Raw genomic sequence first — 12,141 nt, 5'->3', positions numbered from 1 at the left:
TATCCATGTTGTCATTCTTTATTGTTGGTAGGATTTTTTAAATTTAATCTCACGTGTATTTTCAAACATGCTGGCTTGTGCAGTATGCAGATGTACATAAAGGAAGTGGTATTTTTTCATAGGTAGAGTAGTAACTTGTTAGAAATTGTAATCAGTGTGTCATCAGAGGGGCTGGTTATGGGGACACTTATATTTGTGCAAAGAATGTTTTTTTTTTCTATAGGTAAGTGCCTCTAAATCAGACATCATGTTATGAGAATCAGGTGCTCAACATTCAGAGTTTCTATCTATTTATTTACTTATTTATATCTCACATTAAACACGGATTGGGTTGCAACCTGGGAACATTTTAAATCTTTTTTTTTCCTTTATGTCTGCATAAAAAAGACAAGAGGCACAATGGGCGTGGCCAATGCAGAGTGGGTGGAGCCATTGCAGAGTGGGCGGGGTTGGGGGCGTGTACTAAAATCTCCCTCTCAAAAATCGGGATGCCTTGCATTTGGCAGCTCTGCTGGTGTAAATAAAATGTTGCTAGAATGGCGTGGGAATGGATTGAAATGTGCCAGGGGGTGGAGCCATGCGGTAAAGTGGGTGGGGCCAAGGCGGAGTGAGGCGGAGCCAAGGCAGAGTGGGGTGGGACTGGGGCGTGTACTAGAATCTCCCTCTCAAAAATTGGGATCTCTTGGTAGCTCTGCCCTACTAACAGAGAGGATACAAAACCTAGGAGGTTTAATAAGAACTTCACAAATGTCCTATTGGTTTTTTCCATAGCACTGGTTTTGATCTGGCCAATATGGCGGCGGGGGTCGGCTTCAACTTTTTGACGTTCTGCGGACTCCTTTTTCATGAAACCTCTTTGGTCTCCTCACCACAGAACTGAAGCTCGGCCTTTCCACCCCTCCCGCCCACCAGTGCGCACGCATGCGTGTTCCGGTGCCGCGGCTGGCTTCTGCCAGTGCGCAGGCGCCGCTCCCATTTCCTGGATCCCTTCCCTTCTTCTTGTCATTCGCTGTGTCCGCGCGCCGCCACCGTCGCTGTGTAACCGTTGCGCTCGGAGCGAATTCGCGTCGACTGACCAGAGTCCGCGAATTCAGGTCCGCCCTGGGCTTGGCTGGTTTCATTCTCTTCCCGGCTGGTGGTAAGCACGGGGGGGGGGGGGGAGTTGGGGGCTCTTCGCCGCCTTCGTTTGGTTTCATTCGTAGCCCACTCTGGCAGGAACCGGAGCGGTGGGGGGAGGGGGCGGGCCACTCGGGCTTTTGTCTGAGACCCCCCCTCCCCCCCCCCCCGTCGTGGGCTGTCATTCAGTCTGCGATGCTGTTAATGGTCCTTTTCGGTGAACGTAGGTGAGTTTGGAAACCGGGGACCGTTGCCGTTTCCGTGGGTGGTACCTGCTGGATCGTGTCCCGATTGTTGTGGGGACGTGTTGATTGCAGCCTGGGAGTCCCGCCTTGTGCTGTTTATGGGGTTTCGTGTACGGTGTACAGCGCTGCGTATTTTATTTATCGACTGTATTTGAAATCATGTAACGACTATATCATTACAACGCTCTGAAAGCCACATTGAGCCTGCAAAAAGGTGGGAAAAGGTGGGATACAAATGCAATAAATAAATAAATTATTTATTGCATTTGTACCCCACATTTTTCCACCTTTTTGAAGGCTCAATGTGGCTTTGAGTGTTGTAATTTATTTATTGCATTTGTACCCCACATTTTTCCACCTTTTTGAAGGCTCAATGTGGCTTTCAGAGTGTTGTAATTTATTTATTGCATTTGTACCCCACATTTTTCCACCTTTTTGAAGGCTCAATGTGGCTTTCAGAGTGTTGTAATTTATTTATTGCATTTGTATCCCACATTTTTCCACCTTTTTGCAAGCTCAGAGTGGCTTACAATACATCAAGAATAGTGGACATAAGAAGAGAGTAGGCATTTGATATTACAGAAGCATTTTGGGTTACATGATAATGATAGTACATGATATTAATATAACAAGAAAACATTGTGAGACATTTCAAGATACATGTGGGGTATGCCTTGTGGCGCTATAGACATAGGAGCCAACTTTTCAAAATGATTGGGGGTGTTAAGCCCAGTGGAAATAACCCTTCCTTGGACGCACACAATGAATTTTCTCAATACTAGGGGTGCTCAAGCACCCACAGAGTCGGCTCCTATGACTGTAGAAATGATTAGTAGTAGTTTGTGGGTTCCAGAGGGAAACCCGGGCAGCTGCTGTCAGTACGGGGAATCGCCCTAAATTTGGAGCCCCACAGACAGATTTCAGCAAAATGATCTGGCAGATAAGAAAATGTCGCTTTCGCAGCAGGAGCCCGAGTGCAAAGGTTTGGTACTGCAAGATGAAATGCTTTTTTTATTTGACCATTGTAAAAAAAAATAATCTCGACTTCCTGAGATCACGTAGGACGATGTCTTTGCTCTTTCAGGTGATCCAAAACCGGGAAGAATTTATTTTGTCTGCATTAGAATTACAGGTATCCTGGTTGCTTTTGTGTGTATTGTGTTTTGAGGATGAAAATAGGGAAAGGGCAAAGTGCCACTTTAATTTATACTACCAAAATGATTTTTAGGCTAAGCTTTTCTCTTCTGTCTCCATCAACCCCAAAGCATATATGTATGGCAGGGTTGTACCTCAATTACAAAAATCAAGAAAGTACACTGATTGAGGTAGAGAATACAAAATGACATTGACTAACACCAGATAAAAACTTTGAAATGGGTAGACACTAACAGGGATCATGTGGGCAGGTATTTGCTTGCTGTGCAGCTCCACTTATTTTGAGGATATATGAAAACAGGTAAATGTTTTCATATTTTGCTTAATTTCATCTTATATATTGGTTTTATTGTGCCACTAGTTGAAAGAGCTCATTACAAAATGACAGGTGGACATGACCTCTTCGAGCGTTTACAGTGGCCCTATTTTGCCATTTGAGCATTGGATCATGTTGAGGTGGCTTCTTGTCTGTGAGGGCAGGGCACTGACCACCTTCATGCAGTTGTCTGCGTCACTGACGCTGGCCCATGCCAATCTCTGCCTGCTTAGCACATCATTTCCAATTTTTACATTGCTGCCTATTTGGCTGGTGGACTGCCTGGGCAGTGTGCAGTCTGTGTTTTATTCATGAATTTTGGGCACAACTGTTAAAAGAAGGCAGTATACCTAGAGAAAGCAATATTTGAAATGTTGATCAAATAGCAATCAGTTTTGAATTCTGTGGGCAAAATTGTACTTCATATATGCACTCTGGAATGCACTTCAGCCAAATTCCATCATCTGAACGTGAAGAACCCTCCCCCCCCCCCCTCCCGAAATCCTTAATTTCTGTCATGTACCACTTCCGCTGTTCCTCTGTCTTCCTTAGTTTCCCTTTGTAAAGGATTAGCCTTTTTCCTCATGTTATCTGTAATCTTAATATAATTTGTGCTACAGGTTTAGAAAAAACTCATTGGGGCGCTTTTACGACACTACCTGGTTACAGGCAGAGTAGCACAGGAGCCCTTACTGCCTCCCCATGGGAAATGGCTGCAGTGCAAGTATTTAACTTGCTGCATGGCTAGTTCCTTTTTTAACATTTAAACAACCTTTTACCTGCATGTCAGTGCTACCACAGGGGTCCTTTTACCACAGCTTGGTAAAAGGACCCGTTCTGTATCTGCCATCTAGCCATTGGTTTTTGTATCCCTGCCTATTCTACTCTTAGAGAGAATTTAGTCTCCCAGTTTTCCACTGGTTTACGATATTTTTGCCTTTCTAAAATGTTGTTTTCTTAGGATTATTTACTCCTACTTCCTAATTGTGGACTGGTATGCATTGATTTGTAATTGAATTTCTTTTTTATCTGCCATCACTTACTGTGTTCAATAATAAAGATCAAATGGCCCATCTGACCTGGCCAGTAATGTGGTTAGGGTTGTAATTGCTGCTGTTGAGGCAAGACCATGAAGTTTGCACATCTATATCACTTCTCACTCTCTGTGCACCTTGTTTTCTGTAGATAGCTTATATTCATGTTTTTAATTTGCTACCTTTAGGTACATTTTATAAGAATTCTTAGTTGTTTTCTGGTTTAGAATCTGATTTCTGCCTGTACTTGCCAAATCATATATTGCCTCCTTCCCAGGTACATCTGTCCCAGGGATAGAGAGGCTAGGGAAGCTCTGTCTACGTTAAGCTGATATCTAGCAGGAGTGTTAGCATCTCAGTAAAAAAAAAAAAGAAAGGCCCCAGTACTTGCTGTTGCCATGTCCATCCATCTGTATGTATGCATTTGGTATTTGTTTATAGTGTATATGCTGGCAGCCATAGATCAGTATTTCAGTTTGCTGTACATCGATTTCCTTTAATTCTGCTCCATCAGGTATACGTTCAGATGGGAAATCGCTCAATTATTCATTCCCTCAACAGTTCTGTTTTATAAAATTCTTGTTTTATTAACCTGCTGTTGTGCTTTTCTAGTCTTTATGCATGCTTCTCTCACATATTCACTTGATTGTACTATTCTTGCTTGTAAATTGTGTATGAGTTGTGAATCACTGCAAAATACTTTGGAAACCAAATTAATTTGAACATTGTAAGATCATGCTCAAAATATTTCTACTATTCAGTCCAAAGTATAGATGGAGTATGGCTTGTGCTCCTAAAATGTAACCATAATGTGGACACAGCACTCATCCCAACTCTGGAAAATGATGTTTGAGTTCAGCAAATCATGTATCATTTATTTACTTTATGAGTGATGTGTCGCAGGGATTGGCTCTTCTTAGCATTTTTGTAGGCAGTATTGTGGAAGGGCTGTCTGGTAAGGTTTGCCTCTTTGCAGGTGATCCCCAAGTCAGTAATATGGTAGACACCCTGGAAGATATGAATAACATGAAAAGGGACCTAACAAAGCTCAAAGGATAGCCTGGAATTTGGCAGCTAAGTTTTAATATAAAAAAAAAAAAAAAGCAGGATCATGCATTTGGACTGCCAGGGCTGCCAAGAAAGGGAGGGTAAGATCCTCCAAAGGGGGGCCTGGCGCCATGGGTCTGTTTTTCCTGCTCCTGATGGGACCTGGGTGATCGCATCCTGACAGGAGCAGGAGAGAGAGAACTCTGGCGCTGGTCCCCTTTAGACACCGGGGAGGAGCAGACACAGGACTTTGGGGCCTCCGGTTTGGCTGGCAGGGGTCCCCAAGCCCCACCAGCTGAAACCTTCCTCCAGCACTGTTCACTGCATTGTCTGCCTGCCAGCCAAGGTATGTGGAGTTGCAGCAGGGGACAGGGAGGTGGGGCAAAATGTGCCCCCACACACACATTTTGGGCTCTCCCCCCCTGTTCTTGTGGGGGTGGGCCCAGCACCGGTGGCCCGGCTCAGTCTCTTGGTGGCCCTGTGGACTTCAAACACCCAAGGGAGCAGTGGCGTATAGGGGTGAAGTATTTCTGTGTATAAAAGATCAGGACCTGGGATTATTGTGTCAAATGGGTAGAAAAGGCAAAAGATGGAAGGATGTTTGGCTGCATAGGGAGAGGAATGACGAGCAGAAAAAAGGAGGTAATTGTGCTTATAAGTCTTTGGGGAGGCCCCATTTAGAATGCTGTGTGCAGTTCTGCAGACTGCACCTTCGAAAAGATACCAACAGGATGGGGTTGGTCTAGACGGAGGGTGGGTACGAAAATGGTTAATGGTGTTCGACATAAAGTATGTGGGGACAGACTTTGGAAGAAAGGTGGGAGAGGGATGAAATGATATGTTAAATATTTAAATATCGCCATGGCAAAAGTGCGTAGGAAGCGGGCCTCTCTCAGTTGAAAGAAAGCTCTGGAATGAGGGGGGTGTAGGATGAAAGTGACATGGGATAGACTTGGGCATAATCTAAGGAAATACTTCTTTACAGAAAGGATGGTAGAATAATAGAACAGCCTCCCAGTGGAGGTAGTGGAGACGAGGACAGTACAGTGAAACCTCGGTTTTCGTTGACTTCGGTTATCGTCGGTTTTCGTTGATTTTTTTCAGTAAAAAATTTGTCTCTGATTTCATTGGTTGCCTCGGTTTTCACTGCTAATTTTGCGAAAACAAAGGGCGACCCACGCGTTCTCCTGCTCATTGTGGCATTGTTTCTCATTGTGTGAGCATCACCCCGTGCGTCTAACGCAATGCATGCAAGATAAAATCACATATGCTCAAATCTCATTTTTCCTGTTAAGTGTTTCCCTTGCTAATAAGTTAACCCTTTCCCATTAGCTCCATCATGGGACTATATTTACTCTCTATAAAATGTGTTTTTGGTATGTTATTCTTTATAAAATGTGTTTTTGGTATGTAGTTTGGAGTGTGCAGAACGAATTAATTGGATTTACATTGATTCTTATGGAAATAATTGCCTCAGTTTTCGTCTGTTTCGGTTTTCATTGATTGTTTTCGGACGGATTATCAACAAAAACCGAGGTATCACTGTATATAAATTCAAAGAAGGCATGGGGCAAGCACATAGATCTCTAAGGAAGAGGAAGGGATTGCAGATCTCAATAGTTGGTATGGGTGAGAAGACTGGATAGGCCATATGATATTTGCCTTAATTTTGTATGTTTCTGTGTTACATTGGATTTCTCTGTTCATTTGTGTGCTTGAATTTTGACCTTGTTTAGCATGAGGGTGGGGATGCATGGTAACATAACAACCACCATAAATGGTTATGTTGTAATCTTTTAGAATGACATGGGTGTGAGCCTCTTAGAATGACATCATTGGTTGCACTTGATTATATGCTTGTAAGAACAAAAATAAATTTTCTAAAGACATTTTTGTGGGAAACCAAATGCCAGTTGATACTTGGCACTAAATGGGAAAGACTAAAAAAAAGGGATGGATCTTGTAAGATAGCAGAACCAGACAGAATTTGATTTCCATGCTGGACCTACTGGAAGTGTGGCTCACTGTAAGTATCCTGGAGGATTGTGGAGATTTATCATTGCTCTTCCTGCCTTTATTTGTCTTGACTTTGGGTTCAGTAAATCTTTCTTTATAGCTTTGAACTGACAGGCTTGTTTCAGTTGTGCCAGGAACCATCTTCTCTCTGACAGATCCATTATCCCCCGGATTTTATATAGGTCAACTTCAGTTGTATTCTGGATTCCGCGCGTGCAATTTATATTACTTAAGCCAATCAGCACCAATAATGTATTTATTTTATTTATTAGGATTTATTTACTGCCTTTTTGAAGGAATTCACTCAAGGCAATGTACAATAAAAATAAATCAAATATGAGCAATAGACAATTGCAAGCAGTAAAAATATTCAAATAACAATACAAAGTATGGCATAATGTACTACTTACAATGTCAACACAATATGTAATAGAACATTTTAATTGGCAGTGTAGGGTATAAGCAAAAATGGTACATATAGGGTGTCTTTTACTAAAGCTTAACTCAAGTTATCTGCAGCAGGGCCCATGTTATTCCTATGGATAGGTAAGAGAGTAAGAGGAGATAGAAAGTAAGGTAACGGGCAAGACACTAATTGGCATTAATTAGAATTTATGCACAGAACTGAGTGTATTCTATAAGTTGATGGATGTAAATTCTAAGTCGCATAGTTGAAAAGGGGCGTTGAATGGGTGGGTCGTCGGCATTTCTAAAATCTACACACGTTGTTATAGAATACACCCAGTCTGTGTGTAATTTAGGCATTGGCATTTACACTCAAGTTTACTTGGCGTAACTGCCAGCGATTAGGTTTAGTCACGAGGATGGGCACTTGGTATATTCTATAAATTGTGTGGAAATTTAGGCTTATTTTATAAAGTATTCCTAGGTATATTTCATTTCACACTGATTTTTTTTTGACATGACATATAGAATCTAGTCCTATACACTTTAATGTAAAGAAATAATATGCTAAACTTCACAACTAGTATAACTGTTAACTTTGTAGTTACTCTCTCTTGTGGATTTTTAAATGGTAATACAGCCTTATTAAAATCTTTCCAGCCATTTTCCTTCTGAAAACACTACAGAAGTCAGTTGCTGAGAATGTCCTTGCATCAGTTCTTACTAGAGCCAATCACCTGTCATGCCTGGAATCGCGATCGTACCCGTAAGTATCAAGTGTTTTGGTATACTTTATAGTTTGGTAGTTGACAGATTTGGTAGTAGGACATGAATTTCTTACATAATCTGTAGGCTTGATCCACTTTAGGAATACACAATACTGAAGTCTCAGTTTTGAAGGCAGATTCCTTAGAGCATTGGATCTGAACCCAGTCCTTAAGACACACTCAGCCAGTCAGGTTTTCAGGATAGCCGCAATAAATATGCATATGAGAGATTTGTATATACTCAAGGCAGTACATTAAAATCTTCCACGCATATTTGTTGTGGGTATCCTGTGTTGAGCATTGGGTTGTAAACACTGCCTTAGGGGTTCAGCCTGCTCACCTAGAACATTGCATTACATTTCAGTCTTGTATTCTGCAAAAACCTCTGCAGTTCCATACAGATCACAATGATAATAACTGGAACATTTTATCCAGGAATTACAAAACAAACTTCACATTCTAGACTATAAATCAACCCACTTATTTCTTAAATAGAAAAAGTTTTAACTTGCTTACAGAACATTGTATAGTCCCTCAAAGAATGCACCGAGGTAGGAAGAGCGTTCCAAACAGAAGCTGCCTGATAAGGCAAGGACAAAGATAACGGTCTAATAAATCTTACCAAACCTGCCCCCTTAATAATTGTCTATTTAAAAGAGGAAAACAACTACCAAATAACAGAGGAGCATTTCCATACAGAGACCGAAAGACCATAGTGCATAATTTAAAATGAGACCTCGCCATCACTGGCAACCAGTGGAGTTTATAGAAATACTAGGAAAAAATGCCCGTTTCTGAGCGGAATGAAACGGGCGCTAGCAAGGGGCCCCCTCCCTCCGTCCCTCGAAGCTACTTGCCTTGTTCGCTGTGGGCCGTTTCAGCCCTCGAGCGTCAATAGCTCCGCCCTCGACGTCATGACGTTTTGACGCGAGGGCGGTGCAGACACTCCAGGGCACACCGGATATTTCGGGCGCCTCAACTTCCGTGGAGGCTTCAGAACGTTGGGGTTGCCTTTTATATATATAGATGGTGCTACTGATTCATCCAGTCTTACTATCACCCTAATTGCTAAATTCTGGATTGTTTGTAACTTTTTCACCATCAAGTTATTACAACCTACATAAACAACGAGAGGAAAATTATAAATTTAGTATTTCCTATAGTAAACATTTGATTAAGCTTTAACCAAAAGAGCATGGCCCAGCATTCAATAACCTTGACATATTTTTGAATTCCTCTTAACATTTCAGTGGAGGAGTAGTCTAATGGTTAGTGCAGCGGACTTTGATCCTGGCAACCTGGGTTCGATGTAGAGAGTTGCACGGGGACAGAAATCTTACCCATCCCCGCCCGTCCCTGCTGGAATCTTACCCGTCCCCACCCATCCCCACTGAAATCTTACCCATCCCCACCCATCCCCGCAAAAATTTAAACCATCCCAACCCGTCCCCACCCGTCCCCGCAAGAATTTAACCCATCCCCACCCATCCCCGTAAGAATTTAATAGTACATAAAAGAAAGTTCCAGTCAGCTCCCTCAGTCTCTCTCTGGATTTGAGCCACAGCACTGTAGGCAAGGAAGGAACGGAAGTTGGAACTTGGAACACTCTGGTACGCACATGTAAGATTTGTCTCTGATTCACTGGCAGTGTGTGCTGAGAGGTCGCCACATGCACGCGCCAGTAGGTCAGGTGACATCTGATTCTCGTGTCTGTGTCAGAGCTGAGGTCTGTGCACCAGTCTGAGAGCAAAGAGGATTAATAGTAACATAGTAAGTGACAGCAAATAGACCTGAACGGTCCATCCACTCTGCCCAATAGTCACACTCATGATCAATTCATCATTAAATCAACGAGTGTGATATTATATACTTGATTATGGTCTTTCTTTCGTGTTTCTGGAACAAAGACCACAGAAGTCTATCTGGCCCCATCCTTATGTTCCAACTGCTGGAGTTGCCATCGAAGCCCACTCCAGCCTATTCATGTTCTCATTTGTGGGACACAGACCATAAAAGTCTGTCCAGCACTGTCCTCATGTTCCAGCCACTGAAGTTGCTTTCTAAGCCCTTTCCAGCCCATCCTACACCAGATTGCCATGTATGAGACACAGACCATACAAGTCTGCCAGGTATCCGCTCTAGTTCATCACAGCCAGAGTTGCCATCTTAATGTCACTTGACATATCCACACACATGCAGCCATTTAAGGTTAGCTTTTATATAACTTCCATTTTCTAATTAGAGATCCTCTGTGTTCATCCCACGCCTTTTTGAATTCCGTCATCATTTGTGACTCTATCACCTCCTTAATGGAAGACTTTCCACATTTATGCTGTTAAAGCAAGGAAGAAGAGGAGGAGGAGACAGCACTCAAATAAATTGGTATTCGGTAGATGAGAGGCTGGTGCAGGTGCAGCTTACACTTCTACGGGAAGCCCACAGAACTGGTTCCATCCCCGTGGGAACCCCGCAGGAACTGCCTCCGTCCCCGCGGGAACCCCGCAGAACTGCTTCCATCCCCGCGGGAAGCCGTGCAGCTCTCTAGTTCGATGCCCACGGCAGGTCACTTAACCCTCAATTGCCCCAGGTACAAAAATCTTAAATTGTGAGTCCTCTAGGGACAGAGAAAGTACCTGCATATAAGGGGGTCTTTTACTAAGGTGTGCTCACGTTTTTAGCGCGCGCTAAACATTAGAGACACCCATAGGAATGCATAGGTGTCTCTAACGTTTAGCTTGTGCCCAATTTTAGCGTGCACTAAAAACATGAGTGTGCCTTAGTAAAAGAGGGTCATAATGTGTACACCGCTGCATAAGTCTAGTAGCGTTATAGAAATGATTAGTAAGTAGTAGAATTTCAGTATATTCTTTGGATACAGGCATTAACATGAAGTTATATCTACTAATATGATTTGTTGGTCATAAATATTTTTGGGGGTTATAATAAGATAAGTAGAAGGCTCTTGTGCTATATTAGCACTGTTTGTACTGTAGATATAGAAATCCAAATACTTTATCTCTTTTTTTTTATGTCAGAGATTGCTATTAGTCCCAACAACCATGAGGTCCACATCTACAAAAAGAGTGGGAACCAATGGGTGAAAGCCCATGAGCTGAAGGAACACAACGGTCACATTACAGGTAAGGAAATAAAGTAGCCTTCAGGGTGCACAAGGAACCTGAAGGGAATGAGGTTGTCTTGCGAAGTTCTGTTTTATCTTGTAACCCTCTGATTTTGGTGAAGAAAGCTGCATGGCTTTACCATGGTAACAGGAAATTTTGAAGACGCATGTACAAATTCTGACTGATAAGGAATGCATAAATAACCTAATAGCAAGAGCTCTTTGTTCTTTTAAGAATCTAAGTATAAAATTAGTCAGCTTGTACAGTGAAGTAACTGCCAATGATTTTTAGTAGTGTTCTGTTAAAAAGCACTAATTTCTGTAGGCTTTAACCACCTACCGACATTTCTCACCAGACAGAAGTGGTGTTACTTTGTGAAGCACGGAAATTAATTGTATTGTAGAAATGATTCAGAGTTATAGAACATGCAGGTGTCGCAGCAGATTGCCAGAGTTGCTTGATTGACTTCTCTCCTGCTGTCCAAGATTTAAAAAGAAAGTCACATGACTCCCTAGTTTGCTTGTGCCAATCTAACCTTCAGAAACAGCAATCACACCAACGTATTTGCATTTCCAAGGCAGAGGGCGTGCTTTGGGAGAGGCAAAAATTGGAAGAAAAGTAAATGTGCCGTTATACAGACCGTTGGTAAGACCTCATCAGGAGTGTGGATATATCCAGTAGAGGAGGCCATTCCTCTGAAAGAATTATCCATGATGATGAGCTGCCATATTGGTCTGGAGTCTACACCAAAAGATCTTGAGGAGAGATGAGGAATATATGATACATGTATTCAGATACCTGAAAGGTGGTAGTAATGTGCAGGTAGTATTTCTTTTTCAGTAGAAAGGAAATTCTAGAACAAATGATTGAGATGATGTTCCAAGTGGGTTCAGTTAAGAGCAATGTCAGGAAACCCAG

The 12,141-nt window shown here is 42.4% G+C and overlaps 1 protein-coding gene across 3 annotated transcripts in view; it reads left to right on the top strand.

Moving 5' to 3' along the window:
* Positions 1-969: 969 nt before the first annotated feature.
* Positions 970-12,141, top strand: part of ARPC1A (actin related protein 2/3 complex subunit 1A) — a 29,208-nt gene continuing 18,036 nt past the window's right edge. Inside the window, exons 1-4 of one of the 3 annotated variants that reach the window (XM_030211028.1) lie at positions 970-1,138; positions 2,446-2,493; positions 7,995-8,100; positions 11,137-11,241. In XM_030211028.1, the coding sequence (XP_030066888.1) occupies positions 8,037-8,100; positions 11,137-11,241 (169 nt within the window). In that variant the 5' untranslated portion in view covers positions 970-1,138; positions 2,446-2,493; positions 7,995-8,036. The remainder of the gene's footprint in view (positions 1,139-2,445; positions 2,494-7,994; positions 8,101-11,136; positions 11,242-12,141) is intronic. The other 2 variants (XM_030211027.1, XM_030211026.1) reach the window with 2 other exon arrangements.

The sequence above is a fragment of the Microcaecilia unicolor genome, chromosome 8 (assembly GCF_901765095.1).
Source record: "Microcaecilia unicolor chromosome 8, aMicUni1.1, whole genome shotgun sequence".
Taxonomy (NCBI): Eukaryota; Metazoa; Chordata; class Amphibia; order Gymnophiona; family Siphonopidae; genus Microcaecilia; species Microcaecilia unicolor.
This window is presented reverse-complemented; position numbering and strand designations above follow the sequence as displayed.